This window comes from Dermacentor silvarum, chromosome 3, assembly GCF_013339745.2.
Source record: "Dermacentor silvarum isolate Dsil-2018 chromosome 3, BIME_Dsil_1.4, whole genome shotgun sequence".
NCBI classification, from domain to species: Eukaryota; Metazoa; Arthropoda; class Arachnida; order Ixodida; family Ixodidae; genus Dermacentor; species Dermacentor silvarum.
In genome coordinates this window covers 228,620,442-228,648,349 of record NC_051156.1, presented here as the reverse complement: position 1 = coordinate 228,648,349, position 27,908 = coordinate 228,620,442, and the positions used below count along the sequence as shown (strand labels likewise).

Genomic DNA, 27,908 nt, shown 5'->3' with positions numbered 1-27,908 from the left:
CAAAAAGCTTTACCGCCTTCATTGTGAAGGTGTTGCATCAAGCTTAATTGTGCATGTAAACACCAAGTCAACATTTTCACAAACATTTTTCCTTTTCTTTTCATTTCTTCCCTTCTCTCTCTTGAGGCGTTTCAATTCCTCTTCCCCCCCTCCCCCTTTTCAGAGTAGCATGCAGGCGGCCACACAAACGCCGGCACAAATCTCTGTGTGGCACTTGAGTCACTATTCTACCAGTATGTCTAGCACCACATTTTTGCAATTGTACATTGCAGAAAAGCCAGCTTGATGGCATATATATATATATATATATATATATATATATATATATATATATATAAGGACGTCGTATACAGGAATTCGGTAACGCATTATATCATCCTTAAAAGTGATATTGCAAACTCTCAACAACGAAATATGTAAGGAACTAGTGACCGTTCTTCTTCTGTTGTGTGACAGTTTAGTGACATTCTAACTGTATCGCAATAGTAATGTTGAAATTGCTTGTTATTTTCCCTTTTGTTCTGTTAATTTTGCGTGTTGGTAGAGTTTGAACACGTAACCAGGGTGTAACTGCTTTTGTACGTCCAGTTGGCCAATACCTGTAGTCTTCTTACAATAATTTCCAAATAGTACCTGTCGTAAATTATTCGAACACATTATCTTTAAGGCCATTATTAGAAAATAATAACTTACTTTATATCCAACAGCATGGCTTTAGATCTGGTTTATCTACCGTAACGCAACTAGCTGCAATAACTGGTGAATTAAGTAGTACGCTTAATATAAAAGGCCAAACAGACGCTTTTTTTTTTCAAAAGCGTTTGCTGTTGTTCCTCATCAAGATTTATTAACAAAACTACAAGCAATTGACATTGAACGGAAAGTTGTGGCATGGATTGAATTTTACTTAAGACATAGAAAGCAGTGTATTACCATAAATGGGAGTGTCTCCAAAGATTTGGATGTGTACTCGGGTGGTCCTCGGAGCTCACTCCTCTCCTTTTTTTTTTGGTATATATTAATGATATTCATCTTTGCGTTGAACCACCAATCCAGATTTGCGGACGACTGTGTTGTACACACAGCCATAAATAACCGAGATGCCCAACAATTCTTTAGACTGCATTGATGCATAGTGTGCAAGATGGGGCTTAAGAATAAACACTTGTAAAACAGCTTCCATTACGTTTACCAAGAAAAAGTTGCCCCTTGACTTTACTTACGCTTTAGGTAACGTTACCATCCCGAGAACTCATAAAGTTAAATATTTAGGCATCACACTTACGAGTAACTTCAGTTGGGAACCGCATGTTGAAAATGTCTGTCGGGGTGCACTACAGAAATTGTCCTTTTTGAAAAGGACACTGCGTAATACTCCTCCTGCACTAAAACTAAATGCATGCAAAGCACTAGTACGACCAAAATTGGAGTACGCATCTGTTGTTTGGACCCCTTCCTAACAATACTTGATTAATAAAATCGAATTAGTGTAGAATTTAGTTTTGCGCTTTATATATTCTGTTTACTCGCGTCACTCCAGTGTCAGTAACTTATGTAATAGGGCCAACCTACAAAAACTTGAGCAGCGCAGAATCATATCTAGATTAATATTTGTATACCAACTTTATCACGAGGACATTAAGCTATCACGGGAACGATATCTTCAGGATCCTTTCAAACGATCAGTGAGAACGCATCACAGTAAAAGTATTAGACAACCAGTCAGCCACATTATTGTTCTGTTCATTTTTTCGCACAATTTATTATTGGAATACGTTATCTTAGGAGGCAGTGAACTCCGTCTCGTTGGAACGATTTGTTCAATGTTTTAGTATTATCAGTTTTTGTTGAAATTCGAGTCTAATAGTGGAGTATACTCTGAGTTGATGATATTTCCTTGTACGAGTATTCATTTATGTGCCATGTATTGCTATGTTTTTCCACTTTTGTGTGTATTATTTCTTTGCAACTAGGCCAAGTAATTCATTTAAATTCACTTCTCTTGTTTGTATTTTATGTATCCACTCCTGCATGGTCCCGAGAAGGGCCTGCAGTATCTGTAAATAAAACAAATAAAACATTGCACCTCCGTCTTTTTTTTTTTTTTTTTGAGTGCGTAATACAAGGAAGGGCCACTTAAATATAATGATCACTAAGAGCATGCTTTCCCAAGCTAAAATACTATTTTATATTCATTGAAACAAGGAAGCAACTTTGAATGAACAGCACAACAAATTGCTATAAAATTAGAGTCATTGCGTGCCATCTAATAATGGTTTAGTTGAAAAATCGTCAACAGTGCGTCGCATTAAGCGACACCTGTCCGTCATAAACCTGGTACGTATAGCGTGCCTCAAGACATACATAAGGTACATAAGGTAAATTTATTTTATTTTCTTTCTTGGTAGTTTCTTGCTACGCATCACAAATTATGGCTGGCTTAAACAGCTTAGCTGTCAAAAAAAGGAAGGCCTTTAGTTGCGCAAAGCGCCTGCCGTGTAATGCATACACCACGTCCGAACTGTTTGCAAACTGAAGTTCTATAAATTACAACTGTTTATGGGAACCGGCCTATGATAGCTTTAGGATCTTCCCGATAGAAAGACAGATAAGTATTTTATTTGCCCGGATGGGGTTAGGGAGAAGGGGCGAGGGAGAGTCGCTCCTTCCTCCTCAGGCGGCGGCCAGGAGTCCGTGGGTCAGGCCGATACGAACTTTGGTTCGTTGATCCTCAATCCCACATCTGAATATACATGTCGTAGAGGCCATGACCAAGCACGAATTAGGGTTTTAACAAGCGGTATTACTTTTTACAAGCGCAATGAATTAGTTGGTCTAAAACAACTCATGGTAGTTAACATGTATTTTAAAGAAATGTTTCATTTAAAGCGTTATGCTGAATACGCTGTTTTTATGGTAAAAAGTTGTCGCAGTTTCACCTGAAAGGCGAAGCATCAATTGCGATAGCAAATTTGTAGAGAGCTATACGGAGTAATGATAGTAGCTTTATCAGCTGTATAAACTTGGACATGCAGCAGCACCGGCAACACGCAGAACTGTTGTCGACGCCGTCGGTGTTTTGCCCGCGTTCGCTCAAAATGCGTGCGGCGTTGGTGACTGTTGCCGGAGCCTCTGATATAAATAGGCACTTGGTGCCGCAGCTAAACGTCACCTCCCTTCCCTTCCCTCCCCCCCTCCCTCCCCCTCCCCCTCCCCACTCCCCCCACGGCCTTTCACGCGTCGGAAGAAGGCGCGTTTGCTCTACATATAGGTGATTGTAAAGGAGGAAAGAGACGCCTACTTCTGCAGCCCTTAAGGGAGCACGGCGCACAACGCGCGTTTGTTCTCCGCCGTGCGTTCACTCCCCGTGAAAGCGCGCGTCCCTCACGCCCTTTCACTCGCACATACAGCGTTCGGCGGCGCGCGATAGCGCCAACCTTTCCCTTTCCCTCAAGAACCACTTACCTACCGCGCGGCGACGATTTCATCTCTATTGACGTCATACGGAACCTCACGGCGACGGCGACGACGACGGCGACACCGACGGCAGAAATCTGCTTTGGAGTGTCCATATAATTGCTATCGCAGTAATAAATTCTGTACATATCAAACATAACATTCTAAAGCGTCGTCAGCGGTTGTGTAGTGTGTTATTGACACTGCGTTTTTGTTTATTAAAGAATGAGGTTCAGTTTCACTAATTTAACTAAGGAAAAGTGAGCGTTTTACCAAGTATTCAATATAATGGAGGACTCTATCACATTGCAAAAAGAAATTCGCACGAAGCCTCAAGTAGCTGGATGAAATATTTACACCGTGTATAAAGCCAAATTTATTTGTAAAATCGCGATTAGCTGCAAACAAAAAGTGTAGCAGATCTTCAAGTTCGTGCGCTCGCTCTTCCACGGCTTGCCATTTTTCTTGCTTGCCGAAGTTAGCGGGCTATTCGAGCGTGCAAAACAGGAAGATTTTAGTGCCGCTGCTTTTTTTTTTTTTTTTTTTTTTTTTTTTTTTTTTTTTTTTTTTAGGCAGTTAAAGGATCCCGAAGACATGAACGTGCGCCCTTTCAGAGGACGAATGAGCACAGCTTCAAATGGGGGCCGGGATGAAAAAAAAAATGCAATGCTGGTGCCCCGGCGGAGGATACGTTAGGACGCTGCGTTGCTAGGAACAAGGTATACACTTCGTTTGTGTATGTTAAAACACTGGCGTTTAAATTTACGCCATTCTCCTCCTTTAGTGCGCTGCTCAAGAAAGATGCGTTTCCAAGTCGGCCCAGGCAAAGGCAGAAAAAAAAAGATCACACACAAAAATAAAAAAAAAGAACAGAGAAAGCGGAAAGTGGGAGAGGAGGAAGCCCTCAGGCCGTGCGTGAAATGGAGTAAAGGGGATCGATCCTCCCGTCGCGATGGCAGACGCTGGCACGGGAAGACGCCGAGGCAAGGCGCAGTCCTTTCGTTTCTATTTCTCTCTATTGTCTTTTACTCTCGTATCTTTCACGTCCTCCCCGCTTCGATTCCACGCTGAGGTTGCCGCGTTGCATCTAACCACCGCTCCAACCTTCTGTGCCATCGGCGTGCTTCCGCCTCTCGATCTTCGGGTTTTGATCTTGTCAAGCAAGCAGGCGAACGCCCAAGAAAGCGCGCCAGGCAAGCTGCGCAGTCAGCAGCGTTTGAACGCGTCACTTCATCCGATTCCCAAACCTCTTCTTATTTCCCCTTCCTCTACAGCAGTTTCCATCCCGTTTCTCCGTGTGCTTTCCACACCGGGCAGCCTGCACTTCTTTTTCTCACTCAGCGACGGTCTCTCCCCCGCCCCCCGTCTTCTGAGCTGTCCTTGCAGACGAAGATGTATAGCTCTCGCTGTATCGCGCAGAGTGTCGAGGACTGTCACCGAGCAGCGCACACCGTGGAGATGGCAGAGACCGCGCACTGATATCTTCAGCGAGACGCACGGTGCGGTGATGCGAGCTCATTTTGCAAGGTCATTAGCGTCACCACAGTGCACAAATTCAAGTTACAGTGGTGTCGATCAGCCCAGATATTCAGACACTGCCGACCATCGCGAAATTTCGAAGTTGTCTCACTTATGCGACTTGGTCATACGCGCTGCACATCAATGACTCTGAATCGTTGTTGCTTCGGGAAAATACGGAGGTCTGACGTATAACACTGGTGGACCTCCTCGAGATGCGACTACAATTACGCAAACCTTTCAAGTTAAACATTCTGTACACACTGGTTGCTGCCATTTCGAGTAAAGCCCTTTATTTTTGAACGAAGCCTCTTGTACGCCTAACCACGCAAGAAAGAAAGAAAGGCGGGATAAATACGAGAAGAAGGCGTGCACTAAAATCTCAGATGCAATAACCACCATTCTCCGAGTGCACGCGATAGAGACGCAACAAAGCGCCGAGAGAAAATGTTCGCGATAACGGCCTTGCTACTTGAGGCACGAGCTCGCTGCCGGAAGACAAAACATACAGGAGCAAATATTCGCAACAAAGTCAAGTCTGCCGCAGAAAAAAAAAATTCATCCAGAGACAACTAAGCATGGTGTGAGAGTATGCCCTAAGTGAGTCCGAGAGAGTTCTAAGCAAAAAAAGTACATTTTGTGAGCGCGTCGGTCAATTCCATTTATTTTGCCGAGCAATGGAAGCGCCAACCGCGCTAGTTGGCGTAGCGATTCATGACGAGTGCGGCAGCACAAAACGAGACGAGGAGAAGCAAGAAAACGGGGCGGGCGCAAACTCGCAACGGCACCCAGCTACACTCCAACACAGATGCAACCTTGCAATGCGCATGCGCGCATGAAGAGCGGAACTACACAAAAGGGAAAGAAAGGATGCGATCGATGGCCACCCAAAGCATATACTCGTCATAATCAGCACTCAGCATATTGTTGAGTTTTATTCCTATTAGCCAGGATGTACACGTGTATGTTTGTGCAGACGATACTGCGCCTCTTGCGTCTGCCAGTGACGCCCGAATTTTTACCAGAATTTGCAAATATGCACGTGCATGCTTGAAGTATGGCTTCAGACTGCGCATGTCATTAAATGTCAGTAAAAGTGTAATCATTTTGTTTCCACTAACACATTCGGTTTTCATTACACTATCCTATAATCGAGAGTGCATTCCCGAGGTTTAATCCTTGAGATGTCTGTAACAATCCATGTTACAGCTGTACAGAGTGATTGTTGGATTCCTCCGGTACAACCTCCCTGTTATATCCAACACCCGCAAAACTAACTTGCGCATAATTCAGAGCATTCAGGCCCAAGTTCTTAGGAATAGCACGCAATGCGCCAACGGTTGAAACTATTGCCATTGCTCAGGACTATTCAATCGCGACGCCGTCTACACAATGCATGCACACGCCTGGCACTTTTCCCGGACCCACCAGCTCGCCAGCCTCATCGTAGAAAGGCCGCGCACGTCACACAGTGCGACGATCAGGGCACATCGTGCCTCGCTTACATCGGGGTACGCACCTGCGGCCAGGGCAGTGTCTCCTCCATGGTGTTTATGCCGTCCTGAAGTGCACCTCAGGACTTGAGAAAAAGTCAGAGCTACCAGCGTATGCACTAAGGCAACTCAGCTTACGTGAGAATTACAGTAGCCACGTACACATCTATACTGTTGGATCGACTACATCGATCAGTTCTGGCGGTACTGTGTTTACCCCGACAAGAGGAGTAACACTGCGATTAGAAAACTTGACATGTCACGATGTCCACGGCTGCAGAACTCACGGCTCTGCGCAGTGCCCTTCAATTTATTGACGCAGAGAGTCCTCCTATATGGGCCGCATTTTCTGGCTCGAGACCGGCTTTACACTGTTTGCAGTCAGTTCTCCGACGTGGCTCTTATGAACAGCTAACGCACGCAATTGTCAAACTTCACCAAGACGTCAAACAAAAATGAAACAATTTTCCAGTGACCATTGCGAGATAAGCGGAAATGATCACGCCGACAAAGCTGCCCGAGAGTGACATTCTTCTTTCCAGGACAGACACTGCAAGACAGCTTCGTCGCCTGGCACGCAAGCTCTCTTTAACAGAGTGGAACACCAGGTTACATGAACTGAACCCTTCGCTAAAGCTCCGACCCCCACCCGAGCTTCATCGACGTGAGGCATCGCTTCTATAACGGCTGTGGTTGGGAGTAGCCGTCACTACACTGATTGGAATGACCGATAGTGCTGCGTGCGACGTCTGCGGCAGCAAACAAATCACCGAACGTTCATTGTGCAGCTGTCGCTGATTTCAGACGCAAAGGCAAACATCGCACTGCGACGACTGGACGACCGGCCGTTAAGCGCTACTCGAAGACTCAGCGCTCGTTGGCCCACAAGGCGGTGAAGGCACTTTCTTGAGGGCGACTGGCCTTCGACTTGGTGGCGGGGCCCTCCATCGAGTCTTTTATCAACAACTTTTTATTTATCAACAACTCGAAGCAAAGCCAAGTGTTTGACGTAATAGTCAGACTATTACGTCAAACACCTGCCGTGTCAAACTTGTCACACTTGTCAAACCCGTATGGGTTCCCTTTGTAGCAATTGCTACTATTGGGTGGATGTATCATTTTCCCATTAATTATCCATCCAGCACTACACAACCATCTCATTCCTCCACCACACTACGTTTCAGCGCGCGGTTTTCCAGTTTATAACGTAGGCATTGACGCATTTATTACTAAGTCATCCTTTCAGGCATTCCCACCTCTCATTTCCCAATAGTAGAACCACCTTAACGCCCATATTGTAACGATCAGTAACAATGAACATTCTCATGATGCATTAGCTAACATTGTATTAGCAGGAACGTTGTAAATGTATTCCTAATCAAACTATGCTTCTAATTTATTTTGTATTTATTTCCTCTGTATTTTATTTATTTACTTAAACTGCAACCACTCTCCTCTTTAATGCCCCTAGGCCCTGAGGAAAACTAAAATAAATAAATAAATAAATAAATAAATAAATAAATAAATAAATAAATAAATAAATAAATAAATAAATAAATAAATAAATTTAGTGCAAGGTGTATGAACTTTGAGTTTCTGTGTTCTTTGCTTGTTCTTTTTTTTTCTAGTTCATGTGACATTTAGACAGTGTTTGACTTACGCACGTCTTGTCTGCCTCGTCCATGTCCGTTTGACTTACATATATGTGAGTTGACTTTCAGTTTCAGTGTGGGCTTATCTGACTTTTTTTCATGTCTGTTGCCTTCATTATTTTCGCATATTTAAGTGAAAAAGAGCAGCCGGCGCCAACATCATCTAAGCATCATACATCAAAAAGAAAAAGCTTCCTTCTTTCTCGCGCATATTGAACAAGTTGCGTCTAAGGCAATGCATGCCCAGGATTGCTTCGCAGGTTCATAATGATAATTTCTCTAAATTCCGTACATTCTAGATTGTTCAATGAATCGTTTATTTATTTTAAAATATAATTGTCCGTTTATCTGGTCTCACTTCTAAATTACGCAATACTCTTTCTTACGTAGTCTTATTTTTTTTTCTTTCAAGTTCATTTTTATGAAGTTGCTAACCGTGCACCACTCGAATCTTAGCCCATCCTCCAATGTAGGTACGTGCCATGTTTGAAAGACACATCATCATAAAAAAAAAAAAAATGCTGGCTCTCCCGTAATCGAGAGTACATGTAAGCATGAAATTTTACTGTCTGTGGTGCGGCCGCCTTCAACCGCTTGTCTTCTTCCAACAGTGCAGCGCCCTCAGTTTCTGTCGCAACTTGTTCTCCTTATCGCGGACCGCTCACGACCCGCGGACCGCTGGCCTCAAAAACAGCACAGGGAACCTCTGCCATTTGAACGTCGCTATTGGAAATGACAAATAAAGCGTGCTAGAAGTTACAGGTTGAGTGATATCGTGAACAAGCATTAGGAAGAAATTCTTTGTAACTTGTTTGGGAAGTATCTAGTGTATGTAAAGCTGTCCTGTAAGAAGGGTTGGGGGCCAGTGACCGCGTTTTCTTAACTTTTCACTGGTTGCTCGGATGATCTCGTTTTGTTCTCGCAAATGTGCGCGGATAACACTCTGGCCTTTGGCTAAAGGTCACTTGAAGGTCGCCGACAACGGGAGCTAAAAGCATTTCATGCTTAATACAGCACAAGTGATTTTCATTGCACGCTGAAGACTTGGAAGTACTTGGAAGGACTTGGAAGGACTTGGAAGTACTAATGCGCTATCTTTCAAGATGAAATTTCCTGTTTTCACCACTGGTGCATTAAAGGTAAACCGGTTCTAAACGAATCAAAAACAAAAGCTATCACTTTTATGCGAGAACCGTTCCTTTCACACAGAGCACAGCAGCGCAACGCCGTAGCCACGGAACCACCCCCATAGAGAAATAACAGCGTTGTCTAGCTGTAATGCCTATTGAAGGCGTTGTGGGTACTCTGGTAAATAAATAAAGAGCACAGAGACCTTGGTAGCACACTGAGCTTTGCCTCTGCGTACCATTGCGATATACGGACGCTCGAGGCGCGTATGCGCCGCCATCGTAATGTTGTGCTGCTATCAACGACGCATGCACCCCACGAGATGGCAGGATGACGTCATCCCGTGCACCGCCGAGCTCGCTGGCACCGCGTCGCACCCGCGTTACAACAGTGTGTGTGTATTAAGCATGAAGTGGTTTTAGCTCCCGTTGTCGGCGACCTTTGTGGGGATGCGCGACTCTCACGCGTACCCTGATGTTGTTTTCCCCGCATGGCTCCCGTAATACGGCTTCGCCGCGTAGCTTTACGGCGGCGGAGTTGCGGCGCATTGCGAGAGATGGCGCGAGTGTCGCGATGCTAACGCCACCGAACGGCGGGGTGATTTGGGAGAAAAAGGTCGAAGTAGAGTGTACTAGAATATGACCATTGTCTAGTACGCTCGAGGTCGAAGGCGCTCTCTCTTTGGCTTGGGATCGGCGGCCAACACGCACGAACGCTTCGCGCGACCGTCGCGCGAGGCTAAGAGCAGGACACCGGTATGGACGAACACGGATCGTTCGAGCGCGCCACAGTTCGCGTGACTGTACACGTGAACGACTAGGCGATGGTGTCATAGCATGGGTCGAATGTATTCGCTCGCTATCGGGTCGCGGTGAGTCGGACTTCCTTGATGTGTCGCGCGCCCGTGTGAATGTTCTATTGGTTGTAATTCGGCTAGTGTGCATTAGTGTATGAAAGGTGCAATAAATGCCCTTTTGATTGTTTGCACTACTGTGTTGTCGTTCCTTTGTCCCAAGAGCACATGTGAGACCCCACACCTTCAAGTGACCTTGAGTCAAAGGCCGGAGCCGTTATCCGGGCACTCAAACGAGAACATCTGCGCATCACGATCCCGTGCATCGGCAACGGCAGAGCCTCTGACCGTCTACCACAGCGATCACAAGGCAATACTGTGCAAGTGTAGAGTCGTCCGTGAAAGTGTGCGTGTGTGCGTGTAATCAGCGGCTACATGATTTAAAGCAAAAGCTATGCAACTTATCGAAACGTGTCTTCATTCAACTTCAACGTTAAAAGAAATACAATCTATAGACAAGCAATTAAATCGCATACGTATCGCATCAGGACGCTTATCATTTCTTGGGTTCGTTGCGTGGTCTTTGGCTTTGGACTGTCACTTTGGTTCAGTTTGCATGGGAGAAAGCTTCGCGTTCAACCATCTTTCTTTAAGAAAGGGGCTTTTTCGTTCCCATACGCAATGTTCCCATAAGCTGCTATGGTTATGTCCCGATATCTTTCTCCCGTCGAATTATTTTTCTTCCAACTTATAATGATTAGATTTCACGATTCATGCGCAATGCAATCGATCGCTCGCAATTTGCGGAGGATGAAACAAGACGAGACTGCTAATGTTCCCTGCTCACCTTTTTGCCGTCCAACTCGTGGGGGCCGCTGGCTAGGACCTTGTCTACACTGGCCGGGTCCGAGAAGGTGACGAACCCGAAGCCCCTGCGAGGAGAAAAGCATTCGTGAGACAACAGCGCAGATGGGGCACGCATTTAAATGAAGGAGCGCTTTGTTGACGCGCTTCATTTAGGCAACCTTACCAACATGCAAAAGAGCAGATTACAAGAGCATGTTGCTGATCAAACGGCCTCGCCTGTGATCGAAATATCCTCGAATTACTGTGTGCGCCCTCTTGTGCAACTATCCATAAGTTGCGTGCGCGTACACATAAGCGCTGCAGATAAAAGCCGGCATGAATTTCGGGTGCAGGCGATCACATTTGACAGAAAACTAATGCATCATTGCGCACAAACGACCTACAGCAACAAAAGCAGGAAATAACTTGACGACGTATTTCTTCTTCTGTTTAGAGCCCCGCGCGACTAACTGTAGACCTTTCTTAACGCATTTTCATATGACTAACAACTTCCCGTTCCTCTTCCGAGACAATTTTTATCCAGGGAGAAATTATAAAAGAAGAACAACAACAGCAGCAAAAACTTTCAAGCTCGTTTCCGTTTCGCCGTCTCTGGTGGAAGCATTGCTTCGTTCTATCCTCCGAGCTAGTTCGTCCTCTCGCTGCAACTTCATCGGGAGGCATCCATGTTAGGTACGGCGGGTCATTACCGGAGCTGTGAGCCTTTAGACGGCAGTGCGTTCGTGAGCAAGTCGGTGGGCAAGGCCGAGTATCTGCGCCTGCGCGCCATGGGCCAGGGCGTCTGCGCCAAATGAACCTGCGTCCAATTAATCAACCACATATCGCTAGTCTTCCTCTTCCGGCCACCGAAGACCCACCGCTTTCATTATTATCTTTCTCCCTTTCTCGCACGCGAAGACGGTCAAAGAGCGACGAAGCAGCAAACAGAAACCATCTGCGCAGAAAGAGACAACGGAGAGCGACCCAATACGGCGGGGGACGTTATCGATAATGACTCGTCAAAGTTCATTAGGCCCGCCTCGACTCCGGTCGGTCTTCTTTCGATCCGGGTTCTCGAGGCGCAGCTTATACGTGCACGCCCCGGAGAAGACTTTCGGCGTTGTCTGCGCTCCCGATAAGGCCTCGTTATTGTATTCTTTTTCGTCTCCCTTTTCCTAAGCTGCCAGTTACTTTTAAACACGTCAGGTTTGTTCATTACACTAAACACCTATAAACCCAAACTTATATGACTGATCAAGATGCAGATTTGATTTATAAAGTCTTGCTTAAAAAAGGAAAAAAAAAGAAAGGAAGGAAGAAAGAAAACAGCAGGAATTTGTAGATGACTTCGGATAAGCAATTTTTTTAAATCGAATCGAATAAGAGTATTTGAGAAAAACGAACGGTCCAATATTGAATAGAATATCGAAGAAAATTTTTCGCGGAGCCTGTTCGGCAGCAAAATGCTTGTCTACATTATTTGATAAATGTACACCGTGACACTGAAAGGTAATAAAAAATTAGGGTCGAAGTCCTCTGCAAACGGACGAGAGAAAAGCGAAACGGCGCTTTCGAGTACTTGTTTGTGAGCGTGATCACGACGGACGCCGCCGACAGCCCGGGCCCCTAAAGTGCTTCGCACTTAAAGAGAAGCCCCAGTTGCGCAAAGAATTAAAGCCGTGTGCTGGTACCCCTTCCGGGGGACTTGGTTGTTCGGGGGAAGTTCCCACGGATGCGACGGCCCGGTCGGTCTTCATTGGAGACGATTTCGGCCGAGCTTCACCCACAGAAAGCAAGAAGTCTTCCTGATTGCACTGGCGAGGTTCACTCCAAAGTCACTATAGCGGGGTGTCTCAAGGTATTCCGTCCGTGATACGTTCGTGGATTGGCTCACGTCTTGTACAATCCCACAAGACATATTTTAATGCGAAAGCATTATATCTCCCATTACGCGAAAATCTGTCGGCATGACCTAAAGATGGTACCAAAAATGGCCGCCGCCGCAAAGAGTAAAAACAGGTAAGAAAAGCCCGGACTGACGTCACATTTCTCAGGGAGGTTCCTGTAAACAAATTAAATTAAGGGCTTCGAAAAGAAAATGTGGTAAATTGCGGTATGGTGGGAATCGAACCCGGGATTCCGGGGTGGGAGAGGAGCACGCTTTCCCGATGCCACGGTGGCTTCTCTTTTTTTATTTAATGCCTCGCATCTCACAGAGCTTACGAGCTGAGAACAGAATAACAAGATCATATATCGGTGAAACGTCAGCAGTTTGCTGACTACATGTCATCACTATTGTGGCATGTGCAGCAGAAGTTCCAATCTAGGGACCTACTCCGGTAGATGCGTCCGCACCTACTGCACTTCGAGAAAATGGGACACAGATTCGCAAAAATGTTCGCGTACGGCTGTAACATCAATATCTGCATTGTGTGCAGCCGTCCAAGTTCGCCATATGCTGTGCAGGCCCAGGGGCATGACAAGATCAAAAGGCACGCCATCGTCGTTTTCAACCGTGAGGTAACAGATTCCATGCGGATTTATTGGCAACTCCTTTTTTTTTTTTTTCAGAGTTCTCTGTAAGATGTCTCAGAAGAACACCCAATTCCAGCAGTCTAAAAGCACGTGTTCAGTTGTCTCTAGTTTTTTGCATAATAAACAATGAGTAACCCACGGAACAAATAAACCCCTATCTTTTAACCATATTTGAACGGATAAGGTTCCTGTGTGCAGCTTTAAAAAAAAAGGTTTTAACCCCTGGCGCGACGAGCATTCTTTTAACGCGTTTCAACACATCTTTTTCTGGGCCTGCACAGTATAATTGTAGCAGGTTGAATGTGTACCAAAAATGCACAGAGTGTTCGCGGTCTTTATTTGAAGCTATGTATGGGAAGAAACGAGCCGCACAAATCTATTTAAAAGAGTGCGTGAAGGTGGGCTTGGTTTAGCGCATCTGTATGCAAGACAACTCGTCTGTAGATTTGTTTTTCTTCGAGATGTAGATGACACGTTTATAAGAACTATGACTCAACTAAGACTGGGTAAAGTGCTGCCGGAATTTGTTGTGTCTTCGGTATGTGAGCAAGGACCACTACGGGAATATCTAAAAGAAGTAGTTTCATCTTTCCGTTTCTTATCGGTGCACTTTTCTTTGCAATATTTGGCCGAGGCGTCACGTAAGAAACTGTAGAAAGAGCTCGTTGATGTGTTATTTCCTGTGCCATTGTAACGATGTCACGGCGGCTCTACAGTTCTGGCTTACTAAAGCTACGCTTAGCGCGTGCGTGATTGCACACGTCACGTCGCAGCCATCTCGCGCTGCCTAAAGGTGCAGCCTGGTGCGTGCGTCATTGGGCACGTGACGGCGCAGACAATGCGCAGGAGGTGGCGCCACGTCATGAGAACATAAAATGAGAGAGTTCATGACGTCTACAAACGTATAATACCTTCAAATTACCACACGTAAGCAGTCTTAAGTGTCTCTGGCGAATTCATTCTCGTACAGTGGCTCATTTCTGGCATATTTTGTGCACATCCCTTCGTTTGCCTTCTCACCAAAGAAGAGAGGTGCCTCTTAAGGGGTGGGGCCATTGTGTTTGTGGCCGGCCTTCTCACAGGCCGGCCTGTGTAACTAATATAAAGCTAGTGGTGAAAGAAAATGTGACGCATTACGAAAGATGTGTTGCTGGCCGATACGGTGCGTTATGTGTGCTTACGTGCAAATATGTCAAAGACATCGCCGCAAAGAAATCACAGAAATGTCGAGGTTGCCATACAGTTCGGAAAAATTATACATAGCTATAACAATTTTGTTGGCATGAGCAATACACGGCACCGCAGGAACTCTAACACACAGCTTTAGTACGAATTCTATTGACATCTTCATCCCACGTGCGTAAATGAAACCAGGGACTGTATATCTCTACACCTGCACTAAGGAGGCCGTGGGTTTATTCTCTCTCTCTCCGACATTTGCTGGAACGCAAGGGAACCGCATTTATCGCTGGGGTCGCCCACTGGGCTTGACGGTTGGCAAGTGGGACAGAATTGGATGTTTACTAAATAAGACTTCTAAAGGCCGTTTCACATGGCGCGATTGGGGCGAAAAAAATCGTTCTGTCGCGCACGTCGCAGAGCGATTTTCGCTGGCAGCTTTCACATGCGTCTTTGACCGCGCGATTTCCGTCGCAGCGACGCCCAAGGTTGCTCCCTGCTCACAAAGTATCCATGCCTGCATCGTTAAGTAAAAACAACATGGAAACTAGTCAAATATTACAATTTCATATTATTTTTTTTTGAAAATAGAATAGTACACAATTTTTCAGCCTTTAAACGCGTTGAGACTTTGCGATCGCTTAGTCCGCAGCTGCGGCGAGTGAAAATGCTGCACAAACCGCATAAGCGTGCGGCGTGGTGGGGTGGTCTTGTTTTGTACACTCTAGTTGTGTTGTTGCGGTACGATGGAAGCCACAACTCTTCTCCTGGAGGAGTATTTGCTTCTCCAAAAGAAGCTACTATTAAGTGTGCAAGTGCCTGGCACAATTTGTAGCAATGAAGACGTTGACAACGGCGACGATCATGAGGGTACGTGCCGTATGATGAAGGCGGCGTCAGCTCCCGACTGGATAGCATGCAGCTTCTCCTTTTAAATGAATTGTGCGAGCTGGAGAAAACAAAAATTGTTGACGAAGCTCCTGAGCCACAGGCGCTGGTGGGTACGTACGCCCTGTTAAAACATTGAAACTGGTGCGCGACATTGCTCCGCTGAGATTCCAACACGCGGTAAAACAGGAAAGCGCCTATTTCGACGGCGCTTGCTGTTACGCCACGTTGCTCCGCCCATATCGCGCCGATCGCTGCGACTCAGCGACGGAAATTCCAACATGTTGGAATCCCGTCGCGGAGAGCCCGCGACGTCGCAGCGGTCGCTGAGCGACGGAATTCGCTGTGTCGCTGTGTGAAAATCGCGCCATGTGAAACGGCCTTAAAGCTTTCGGTGTGCGCGTGTGTGTATGTGTATCTGTGTGCGTATGTGCGTGTTTCTAAACCGTGTGTCCACACGGTTTAGAAACAGGTCTACATATGTCCAATGTTGCCGCAAGCATATACGCACAAAATGTGAGAGGCGTATATCGCAAGCAAGCAATAACATTCTACCTGGGTAGCCCAAGTATCATCAATGCTCTTTTACAGCGGAGCTGTTAGAACCTCGCTATAAGGATCATTCCGTCGTATGCAGCTTCGCGGAGCTGGCGGAGAGAAAGCTGAGAGAGAGTGAAGGCAGAGTATAAAAATAGCATCGCGCAGCATAGCGAATGCGAGATTGAGAGGAGGAGTGAGACATGTGGAAGTGGGACGCGGGGAAGCGCGACGCCGACCGCGCTTCCCCGCGTTCGCGCCGAACGCGCCCGGTGTCCGTGACTGCAACCGATGCCTCTGGCGGCGGCTCGGCAGGTTTCGACCGGATAACTGGACAATCGTCGCTTCCGAAAGACTGAAGCGAGAGAATGCTAATCTTAGCATTCCCAATCTGCGTGTCAAAAAAATTATGCGTGGTTCTGCTATCGCAAATAGCAGAGACCAGCGAAGATGGGGGAAGCCCAGCAAAAGTTCGATCAAGTGTGTGGTTTGCCACTTATTTACTAGGCTTTCCCCAGCTCCGCTGGTCTCTGGTGTTTGCAATAGCAGAGCCACGCATAATTTTTTTTTCTTTCACGAGTAAAACGCCCCGCTCCACCTCGGTGTTGCTCAATATTGATACAATCCGGAACGCTACGTGTATAGCAGCTATGATGCTGACGTAGGTAACCTCGCTATGAACTACGTGCGTAGACAGCTGTGCCCAGGCGTTTCCACTGACAAACCATAATTCTGTGAACGAAGATTCACACCGCTTTTCCTCCCGTCGAGCGACTAGCGCATGCGCAATGCGGCTTCGAGGTGTCGCGAGAGAAATCCTCGAGGGAGAAATTCGGCATAAAGAAGCCGACATAAAGAAATAGAAACAGCCCCACCAGAACGACATACAGAGAAACAGGCGGCTAGAACAAAAACATGGTTACTTTCAGATATAGCGCAAATAAGCCCATATACACACGAAGAAGACACGACGGACGCAGACGAGCGCTATACCAAGTGTTTATTATAATCGACACACCCTCAGATTTATAAAATGAACCACGTACATAAGTGTCACGCCCCCTTCCCCAAGCGAAGCTGATAAAAACAAATCTTAAAAAAGTGAACAATGCTACTATCTGCCTCAGACAACAAAGTTCAAGTAGTCCAGTTCGGCACTGTGCAAAAGAATAGACGCTTCGCTTATCCATACAGCTGAATTCTTGTGGATAAAGACTGCTTCTAAAGCCACTCGAGCCGTGTAGTTTGCAGATTCGCCCAAGATGGTGGTCTCATAAAATCGTACCTTGCAACCACGCGTAGTCATCATCATCATCATCATCAGCCTATATTTATGTCCACTGCAGGACGAAGGCCTCTTCCCTGTGATCTCCAATTACCCGTCCTGCGCTAGCTGATTCCAGCTTGCGCCTGCAAATTTCCTAACTTCATCACCCCACCTAGTTTTCTGCCGTCCTCGACTGCACTTCCCTTCTCTTGGTATCAATTCTGTAACCCTAATGGTCCACCAGTTATCCATCCTACGCATTAGGTGGCCTGCCCAGCTCCATTTTTTCCTCTTAATGTCCACTAGAATATCGGCTATCCGCGTTTGTTCTCAGATCCACACCGCTCTCTTCCTGTCTCTTAACGTTAGGCCTAACATTTTTCGTTCCATCGCTCCTTGTGCGGTCCTTAACTTGTTCTCGAGCTTCTCTGTTAACCTCCAAGTTTCTCCCCGTATGTTAGCACCGGTAGAATGCAATGATTGTACACTTTTCTTTTCAACGACAGTGGTAAGCTCCCAGTCAGGATTTGGCAAGGCCTGCCGCATGCACTCCAACCCAATTTTATTCTTTTGTAAATTTCTTTCTCATGATCAGGGTCCCGTGTAAGTAATTGGCCTAGATAAACGCACTCCTTTACATACTCCATAGAGGCTGACTGGCGATCCTGAATTCTTGTTTCCTTGCCAGGCTATTGAACATTATCTTTGTCTTCTGCATATTAATATTCAACCACACTCTTACACTTTCTCGGTTAAGGTCCTCAATCTTTTGCTGTAAATTCGTCTCCATTGTTGCTGAATAGGACAATGTCATCTGAAAACGGAAGGTTACTGAGATATTCGCCGTTGATCCTTACTCCTAAGCCTTTCCAGTCTAAGAGCTTGAATACTTCTTCTTAAGCATGCAGTGAATAGCATTGGAGAGATTGTGTCTCCTTGCCTGTCTCCATATGACGTGGTGATAAGGGCAACCAAATGTGCATTATTTGTCATCTTTTTTTTAACTTTTAGCGCATGCTCCCTGAGCCGGTCGTTGATGGACCGTTCGGTTTGGCCGATGTGCACATTTCCGCACAGCCAGGGAAATGAGTATACCACTCCTGTCGCACACCTTATGTAGCGGCAATCATGGCTGGTTTGGCGACCTTGTTTGCTTGTCCCCGCGAATTCGAGGGCAGAGCCTAGATAGCTTATTAAGAGCCGTGAAGACCACAGGAATACGATGCCTGTTCGCGACCTTCTTCAGGTTGTGCGCGACCTTATGTATATAAGGCATGATGTCTAAGGGTCTCGCCGTCTGTCGCTGGGTCTCAGTCCTTTTCGCTCCGGCTTTGTTCTTCACCTTCTGCAGGAGAGATTCGGCCAGCACACCAACAAGCAACTCAGGGAACCCCGCTGCCAATAAGCTACCAATCTGATTTTCGAAGATATGCTGCATTGTATGCGGGCACGACTTACGGAGCGCAGCATCCAGGCATTGAAATGCGATGCCCCTTTTTAACCATTTTTGAGTGGGCAGAGACAAAAGGCAAAAGACCCTTCTTGACCCGTGCGAGGCACTTCCAGCAAACATGGCCAACGCTAAACCTTAGTCTGAGATTTAGGAAGCGTAACCCCGTAGTGCTAGAGGCAATTCATGACTGAAACTCAAACCCTGCCCTGCTTGTATAAAAACATCTAAAATTCTCCCTGGGGAAGTGAAACCGCCCTATTTATTTAAAACAATTAAAACGTCATCGACGCACCTAAACACCTTAAGAACCTTCCCAGCATTAAAAGCGACATAAGCGCCGTGTCAATATTGTTACGGTGAGGAAAACAGACAATGTCGACGAAGGAGAAGAGGACGAAGTGGCAACAGCGTCTCTGTGTTCTCAGCTGCTGTCTATCTCCAGTACATACATTCTGTAAATAGTTTATACCCGTGACAATATCAGCTAAGAAGATATCACATAAAATCGGAGCCACACAAGACCCAGCAGGTACACACACCTCTGCGTTTGCAGAAAGCACTCCTCCACGTCTGTCGCGTCTTCTTCGTGTGTAAGTGTGCTCATTTGCGCTATATCTGAAAGTAACTATGTTAGGCCAACTAGCCCAACAGATGGCCCTTCTAAAGAATAAAAGTAGTAATGTTGTTTTATTTCGATGTTCGAGGGGCACTTTGGATGCGCCACATCATTTCCTTCGCACGATTCAACAAAGATCCGCTTTAATGGAAGGAAAAGAGCAGCGGAACCGACACGAATAACGAGCGCGCACAGTTATGAGAAGCGGTCGTGCAGAGAAGCCAAGGGGCCATCGGAAAGCGCGCGTCAATCGAAAGTTTCAGAATGAAATTAACTTTCAAATCGAGAATTCTCCTGCATGGAGCGCGAACGTCGAATTAGAACGTCGTGCGCATGCGCACTGCTGCGTGATGAGGGGAAACAACGAGTGCGGCACTAAACAACCGAACCGCAGCAGTGGCCAGTTAAGGGCCACCGAGCAGTGCCTCGGAAGTGTTCCTCCTTTCTGTGGTATATGGTGCCCTTGGCGAATGCGCGCAACTCGGAGAAAAACGTTTGCTGCATCGTTCGTACGAGAGTCTCCGCACGCTTCTTTCTATAGCGGCTCGTTCAGTCATGACCTGCTTTTTCTTCTTTTTTTATTTATTATTTTTTTTTTTGAAAAGGGGGGGGGGGGGGCAGGGAATGGGGTTGAGACAATGACGAAAGACTCCTTGATGACAGCGGAGGTCGAATGAGCGCAAAGCAGAAAATTAAACCGAAAAATAGAAAAGGACAAGGAGCCACACATCAGACGACGCGAACGAAAAGACAGAAATGTGCAAAAAAAAAAAGGGGGGGGGGGAGAAATAAATAAAGGACCAGCGGCGCGAGGGTGGCGCACAATTGGATCGAGCAGAGCGTCGCATCTATTGGTGGCCGCTTCATTGAGTCCAAGCAGCCACAACGGGCAAAGAAAATATATAAACGAAAGGAGATGAACGCAAGGCCATTGGCAATTGTTGGCGGGCAAGGAAGCAAGCACGAGAGACAGTGAGACGCTACGTCACACTTGTTAAAAAGCAGAATGGAAGGCCAATGCAAGTGGATGGCGCTTGAAGGAACTACGCTGGCTGTCCGCAGTGAAGCGTGTATCACGCGTTAGGCAGCTGCTGATGTCGTTGACGTAGATATGACACTGAATTATAGCCCAGCCGTTTCTACGTCGTGACTTTTTTTTTTTTTGTATTAATCGTGTCGTGCTACGCATAGATTGGAAAGGGAGCCTACAAAGAATCAGATATGGAATGAGATTATTCAGTGAGTGAGTGAGTGAGTGAGTGAGTTAGTGAGTGAGTGAGTGAGTGAGTGAGTGAGTGAGTGAGTGAGTGAGTGAGTGAGTGAGTGAGTGAGTGAGTGAGTGAGTGAGTGAGTGAGTGAGTGAGTGAGTGAGTGAGTGAGTGAGTGAGTGAGTGAGTGAGTGAGTGAGTGAGGGGGTAACGCACTTTGGACAAATGTGGAAGCGTCAAATAAACAATTTCGAGCTTCTCCAAATTACCGCGACTTCACGACGAGAGCACGCGGCGTCGTATAAACTAATTTCAACAGAAGCAGGCGGAGAAAGCATTAGGACGGCAACGGACTTGCAGAGGGTGCTTGCAGTGTGGGCGTGCTTAGTATCGAGCGAAAATGCCCCCTTCTTGCTTCTCGTTTAAAGCTTTTGCTTGTTTTTTGTTGCGTTGCGTTTTGTGTTGTTTTTTCTGCTCATGAAAAGTCTCGTCACAAGCCGCCTTTGTTATAGTCGCTTTCTTCGAACGTTCACTCGAGCGTCGGCGATTTTTGAAATCGAGTTTACGGAAGAGAAAACCAATTTACGACACTGGGCTTGTCCACGCGTGTCTCCTTGCTGGTTAGCGGCGCTTCCGCGGCTCTTCTTCTCGCTCTGCTGCTCTTGGCTTCTTCTTTTCACGTGCACGACACACGGCGAGGAAGAAGAAGCGCCGCCCTTGTCGTGAGATACAATCTTCCCGTCCCCCTGGAATACGGGGCAGCAAAATCGCCTGTCCGCACTAATGCGCGCAACGACCACGACGAGGAATTGAATTCAACGCGGGGGGAAAATAGTCACAAAATCCTCGGGAATCCTCGGGGGGAAAGGCGGGGGGGGGGGGGGGGGGGCTCCAACGCGCTGGTCGTTGGGCATAATGTGTTTATGCCTGTGGCGAGATAGACAAGGGAAAAAATCATGATGCATAAGGAAGAGCAAAGCACAGGCTGAGGAAGCAGCGAGACGACTGCGACGATGTCCGAAGGGTCGTCCGTCGATAAACATCGTACATCGCCTGAGCCCTTGTAGCATTGTTGAAAATTGTGTTGCAGAAGACGAGGCACACATGCTCGGGCACCCATCATCATTACTCATTGTTCTAGTAAAAAAGAAGTCTATGACTAATCTCTGCTCTTTTTGTGCTATACAAGTTACAAAAAGGGTTAAGGTGCCTCAGCCAACATTTCGGTGGGAGGACCTATCTTCGTCAATGGCGGCCTTGTCATCCTCGTCAGGTTGCCGAGGATGACGGTTGCCGAGTTGGCCAACGTCATTTCCTACGTGAAAGAAACACTTGTGTTCCGTCGCTCTCTACATTCGGCGACTTCGCCACCGAGCAACGACGTGACCCTTCCTTACGTGACGTTATGGTAATTTCGCATAGCCTTGTTCAAGGACGGTGTCTAATACAGCGGGCACGCTCGAACAGCTGCCGTCCCTCTACGTCTACGGGCGACAGTTCTCGCCCAGGACGAACCTCGGGGCGTATTGACCATTTCGCGGAGCAGTTTGTTCTCGAGAAACAAGATGGCGCTCTCGGCGGCGCGCTATACGTTGTTTGCCTCAGCGAAAGCGCACGAACACGAAACCGTTACCGCTTCGATCTGCCCTGTTTCCGTGCGATCAGCTTTCGGAAATGCATCTGGGTTTTCGCTCACGCACTGTGCTCCATTCATGCTGCAAATTGTGGAGCGGTGGATTGAAGACGTCTGCGGTAGTTGGCTGAAAAAATGTCACAGTTTCGCGCTAAGGGCGAAGCAATGAATGCGATAGCAACACAGCAATGTCATACGAAGTAAGGTGAGCGGCTTTGGTAGCAATATGAATTGTAGTAAACATGAGCTGATTAAGTAAGCAGGTGTGCTGCGGCGTAAGTAGACCGACATGAAGAGAGACTCGATGACCACGAGAAGGCGTGTGTGAAACGGTGGTGTTGATGAGAAGCGCTTCCCGTGGGCAGCGCGTGCGAAGGGACACACCTGTAGCGCTGCACTGCCGACAGGGCAGCATTGCATGTGTAGCGTGCGTTGGAAAATGTGGCCCGACTATTACTAACTGATTGAACAAGCGTGGTGTGAGCGCGCATAAACAAACATGAATAGATCACACTGAATGACTGCAGACAACGACTGTCAAAACGCTGGCAGCAAGCGCATACGCCGCAGCAACGGGCGAAGGTACGTGCGGTCTATCGCTTCAACGGAAACTGAGCGGCGAATGCACGGCGCATAAAGGTCAGAGCCGTGTGGAGATAAGCGACGGTGCGAGCGAGCGACGAGCGCGGTTGTTGGCAGAGTAGAAGTGCGCCCCCCCCCCCGCTCCCTCCAGCGCTGGCTTCCCGCTTCCTTGCTTGCGCGTGGGAGGATTTATCTATAGGGAACCTCACGGCGACGGCGACGCCGACGGCAGAAATCCGGTTGAAGTGTCGATATAATTGCTATCGCAATAAAAATGGTGACAGGCACAATATGGAATGGAACGAATATGTGTTACCAAGTTCACGGAACGTTGCTACATACGGGCAGCCTATGTTGCCAGCCCTTCTCAATGTATGACTTTGCTTGTGGACTTACAAAAAAATCACTTTTCACAAAAAATCATGTCAGCGTTGTATCGCTACCCTCCGAAGAAAAGACTTCAACCCCGGAACATCGGCAAGAGTGAGTACCACTTCGTTAAACAATGAGAAAGGGAGTAGTGCCGCTTACTGGCATAGTAAGTTTCGCGCACGTTATCTATACACACATCTACCCCAACTCAAACGCAAACTTGCGGACACTCCATCGCAAACGTATGAAGAATATGTGAATGGGCGCACAGTTCAAAGCATGGCTAACAGCGACTACACCGACAGCCCACGAATGGTCGAAGTTGAATGTTTCGTGACAGTCCACAGGAGTATGCGAGTTACTAGCAATACTATCTACTTGCTACAAGCTATTACAAAGAACAGAACAGCTATAGATATATACGTTTCAAGCCTTGTGTGCAGCAAGAACAAATCTATTGGAACTGAGCACACCCACGAGCGACTAGGCAGAAAATAATCACACAGTGACCGCACCGACGAACTTCACTGAGTCAGAAACGTGACAAGCTGCTGCTTCTAAGTATTTGCCAAATAAAGAACGAAGAGCAAAACACACTGATCCTGATTGAATTCCTAAGCGGGAAGCTTGGAATACATTTTAGCCTCGTTTTTAGAACAAACACTATATACGCTGCTCGCGCCGTTTGGACAAAGCTTAACGAGCTTCGAAAGCGCTTGTACATGTCCTCTGAAGCTGTGTCCAAAGCTTTGTGTCGACCACCCAGTCAGCCTCTACGATATCTCTTGAAACGGGTTTCCTGAGCCGCACCGGGCATCATGTGCATCCATTGTAAACACGGAGGCAGCTGAGGCAAGCAATGGACGCGTCACCACGTGATCAAACATGGCAGCGCCCACGGGATCGCCGCGAAAAGGGTCAAAACCACCAGCACGCTCGAGTCAGGCGCCGCTCCGTCTGCCGCTTCATCACTCCTCGCGAGTGACGCAAGCGACACAAAAAGCCACCACTGCGATGCGCTGATCGACTTCGGCCTCTTGAAGCTCCTGTAGAACCGTTACTCCGCGTTGGTGTAAACCTCCTCGGACTTTTCCGCACATGAACAGAACTGCAGACGTTCGCGAGTTTTTAATGCACGATATTCTTTCTATATCACGGAGCTCCTCGCCAAGTTCTTACTGACCGATGCAGCTACGTTCTCCGTAGCGTTGTCAACGACCTACTCCGCTACTGCGCCACCAAACAAAAGCTAAATACTTCGAACCACCAGCAGCCATTACGAGCGGCTTAATTGAATCATCATGGACGTGCTTTTCAATGTATACGCTTCGGACGGCCATCGCTACTAGTATACTCTTATATGATTTGTCACATTCGCATGCGATTCTTCTCTCCACGACACCACTCGTGTTCTAACTTCTAACACAGCCGCAATCCCAAGTTGCCTTTCAACGCCATCGTTCGACATTCCTAGACGGAGTACGCCCTCGATGTCATCGTTCGAGCAGAACAGGCGCATCGTGTTGTCCACTATAGCCTTTGTGCATCCCAAAGCCAGCACCCGACACATCTACAAAGTAACCACGCTGGTGCTCAACGGAGCTCATGCTCTTGGTTTAATCGCGTGCCAGTGGATTTCATCTCTTATACGCGTCCCCGTCGCAGCGGTGGCACAAATGTTGTTTTTACTTCAGCACCAGGTTTAGGCGTCGTTGACATCATTTAATGAAAACACAGAAGTCATCGTTGCGCACGAGACCGCAGTGCGGGAAGTACTTGCTGTTTGAAGTGAAATTACATGCCTGGAACACACGACTACCGCAACTGGTGAAAGAGCCGTCACTGAGCGTGCTCATTGTGAACACTGGGCGCATCGTTGCCATAACCAGCCTGTAGTGCGCCATGGTTGTTCCATCTGCGCCCACACGTGACGCCCTAATCGCTCTCCGTACGGCTGCCCTTCCCGCCGCGACGGGCCCGCATTTTCAAACCCTGTGAGCACGGGAAACCGACGCCCCGACCTCGAGTGACACGGCGAGCGAGGCTTTTATAGCTGCTGCTTGCGTCATTTCGCGTCCGCGGTCACATCGCCCCGCTGTTCGCTCGGATGTTAGCAAGTCCGCCGGAACACTTCACCCCTCGTGGTTTCCTTGTCGTTTGTTTTTATTTCCCTTCGCTCTCTCTCTCACTTGCTTTCTCTTTTTTTCTAAATTGCATTGCGAGTCTTCGCGTCGAACATCTATCAGCGAAAGAAAATTTTGTGGCGACGGTGTTGTTAGGTGCATGAAGCCAGTGGGTTCTCGAGCCGCCTCAGGTCGGCTGTCTTGTAAGCCTACTACTTCGTTATGCCTAGACTCTTACGAACGAACAAAAGAACGAGCGAATATATGAACCAATATATGAGCCCCCTTATCGCAGCCGCACGTGTTCTCAGTCAGTTTAAAGAAGAAAGAAGGGGGCAATTAGTTGAAGCCATCTGCATAAGGGGAGAGGGAATTGTGTAAGTCGGCATGACAGAGAAGGAAGTGGACTTCCCACGTCAGGCTTGCGATGACACGCATGCGCAGTAGTATGGTCTTGCTTTTTCGAATATATTTATTTATTTCAAAATACCTTACAGGCCCCATGAGGAACATTGAGTAAGGGGGGCATCACTCACCTGTATATATATATATATATATATATATATATATATATATATATATATATATATATATATATATATACAACGCATGAAATGCTGTTAGCTCCCGTCGTTGGCAACCTTCAAGTGTCTGCGCCAAAAGCCAGAGCCGTTATCCGGGCGCTCAAACGAGAACAGCCGGCATCGTTGCGAGAACAAAACGAGATCATCCAGGCAACCAGTCAAAAGTGTTACGAAAATGCGGTCTCTGGCCCCCAACCCTTTGTACAGGACCGCATTACATACGCTAGTTACTGCCCAAACAAGTTACCAAAAATATTGCTTCCGATTTCTCCCATTGGGGAGAAATCGGAAGCAATGTGAACAGCAATGTGAAGCAAATTGTGAACAAACATTAGTTTGTTCACAATTTCACTGAAGCTGTAACTTCTAGTACGCTGAAGCTTTATTTGTCATTTCGAATAGCGACGTTCAAAAGGCAGATACAGGGCACCACCCACCTAATTGTCATCTTTCGGCGCTGAGACAGGGTTGCCTGTGCTCTTTTGAACAACATCTTGATTTTCGCGGCGCGGGTTTTGCGTCGCCACGAGAGATGGCGCCACGCTGTTTGGCGTCTCCTTCAGGCGCTTCTTTTCTAGCTGGGCAGCGTCCACATGGCAGCTGGGCAGCGTCCAGTGCACAGTATGGCGTGCTGCGGTGTGGTGTGCCATTGCGAACATGCACTACACCCATTCTAGGAGTGTGGCTAGTATCATCTCCAACCAACCTGCTTTGCCGGTAGCCATTTCATGCTTATATCTAATCTCGATTACGGGAAAGCGAGCATTTTTATGTTCTTTGTACTTTGCGCCCCTTCAAACCGTCAGTTGACAGTCAAGTTTCTGTCCACGTACTTGCTTTCTTCCTTAGTGGTCTATTTTTTTTCGCTGCAAATTCTTATAACCCAAGTTCTTTGGCATTTACGACGTCCTAAAGTGAAACGAACAGGGTTGCTGCTACTGTTGATTTTCCTAGTCACATGTTTCCGCAGAACAATGCTTGCCTTGAACCATTCGACCTAAATTGCTGGCATTTGCTTCACGACTGTGCTGGCTTCGCGTCGAACGCTGAACTTTTTCTATATACTTCGTTTCATGAATTGTGTGCGACATTTCCTGTAATGTCGTCAATTGCACACCACCAGGGCCGAAAGGGTGAAACGCGTTCTTGGAGCAATGATTAAAGTGGCAGCTGATAAACTCTGGAATATTCATCCTCGAAGTTGTGTTCTAGGGCATAGTGCAACTCGCTACACGTTTCCAATTAATTTCTTTATTATTTGTTCAACTAATTAGTTCACCATAATTTAATTCAGACTTTCATGTGCCGATGGGTCTTAGATAAATGGTATAAGCCAACGCGGATGCTGCAAAATATTGCAACCTTGGTGAAAGGGATGTGGAAAAGAAAACATGCGCAGAAAAATGTTATCTATCAGTGCATTTTTCTTTTGAATGACATTTTCACACGCGAGGTGGCACAACCCTCCAGTTACTTCCTCGAATGTGTTTTTCTAGCACTATGCAAGTTCCTTCGGAATTAACGTGAACAAACAGGCATCATATCCGAACTTGATGGGGAAAGAAAAACGACGTCGCCTGCGCTGTACATGCACTGTGCTTAACACCTTACACGATGAAACAAAAGTAGAGAGAGTCCAACTTTAATAGTGTAATTTCCTAATCGAACGGAATGCGAATATTTTAGAAAAACAACGTCCAGAAATTGAATCAAATGTCGAACATTGTCAAGCTCACAAACAAAACAAAAACAAAAACACGTGATGTTTGCGTGGAGCTCGTTTCGCAGGAAAATGAGGACTCTGTACATTTTTTTTTTTTTTTTGACAGATACTCGTATGTGTAACATCCTTCGCAATTGCACGTCTAGAAAACGGATGACTTTATAAATAAGAAACAAATGCTTTGTTCGTTATCTGGGGTATTCTACTATGGCAATGGCAGTGATGAAACAATAGAATCGCACGGCCACCCGAAAGGCGCACACTCTTCGTTTTAAGGAGGAGAGAAGTGTGACACCGCACGGCACCGCGCATTGTTACAAAG

General features: G+C 46.9%; 1 protein-coding gene across 4 annotated transcripts in view; it reads right to left on the bottom strand.

Moving 5' to 3' along the window:
* The window catches only part of LOC119446839 (RNA-binding protein Musashi homolog Rbp6), a 648,548-nt gene that overhangs the window by 435,918 nt on the left and 184,722 nt on the right, over nt 1-27,908 (bottom strand). For all 4 annotated transcript variants that reach the window (XM_037711402.2, XM_049664456.1, XM_037711403.2 and 1 more), the window contains exon 4: nt 10,888-10,972. In XM_037711402.2, coding sequence (XP_037567330.1) covers nt 10,888-10,972 — 85 coding nt within the window. The remainder of the gene's footprint in view (nt 1-10,887; nt 10,973-27,908) is intronic.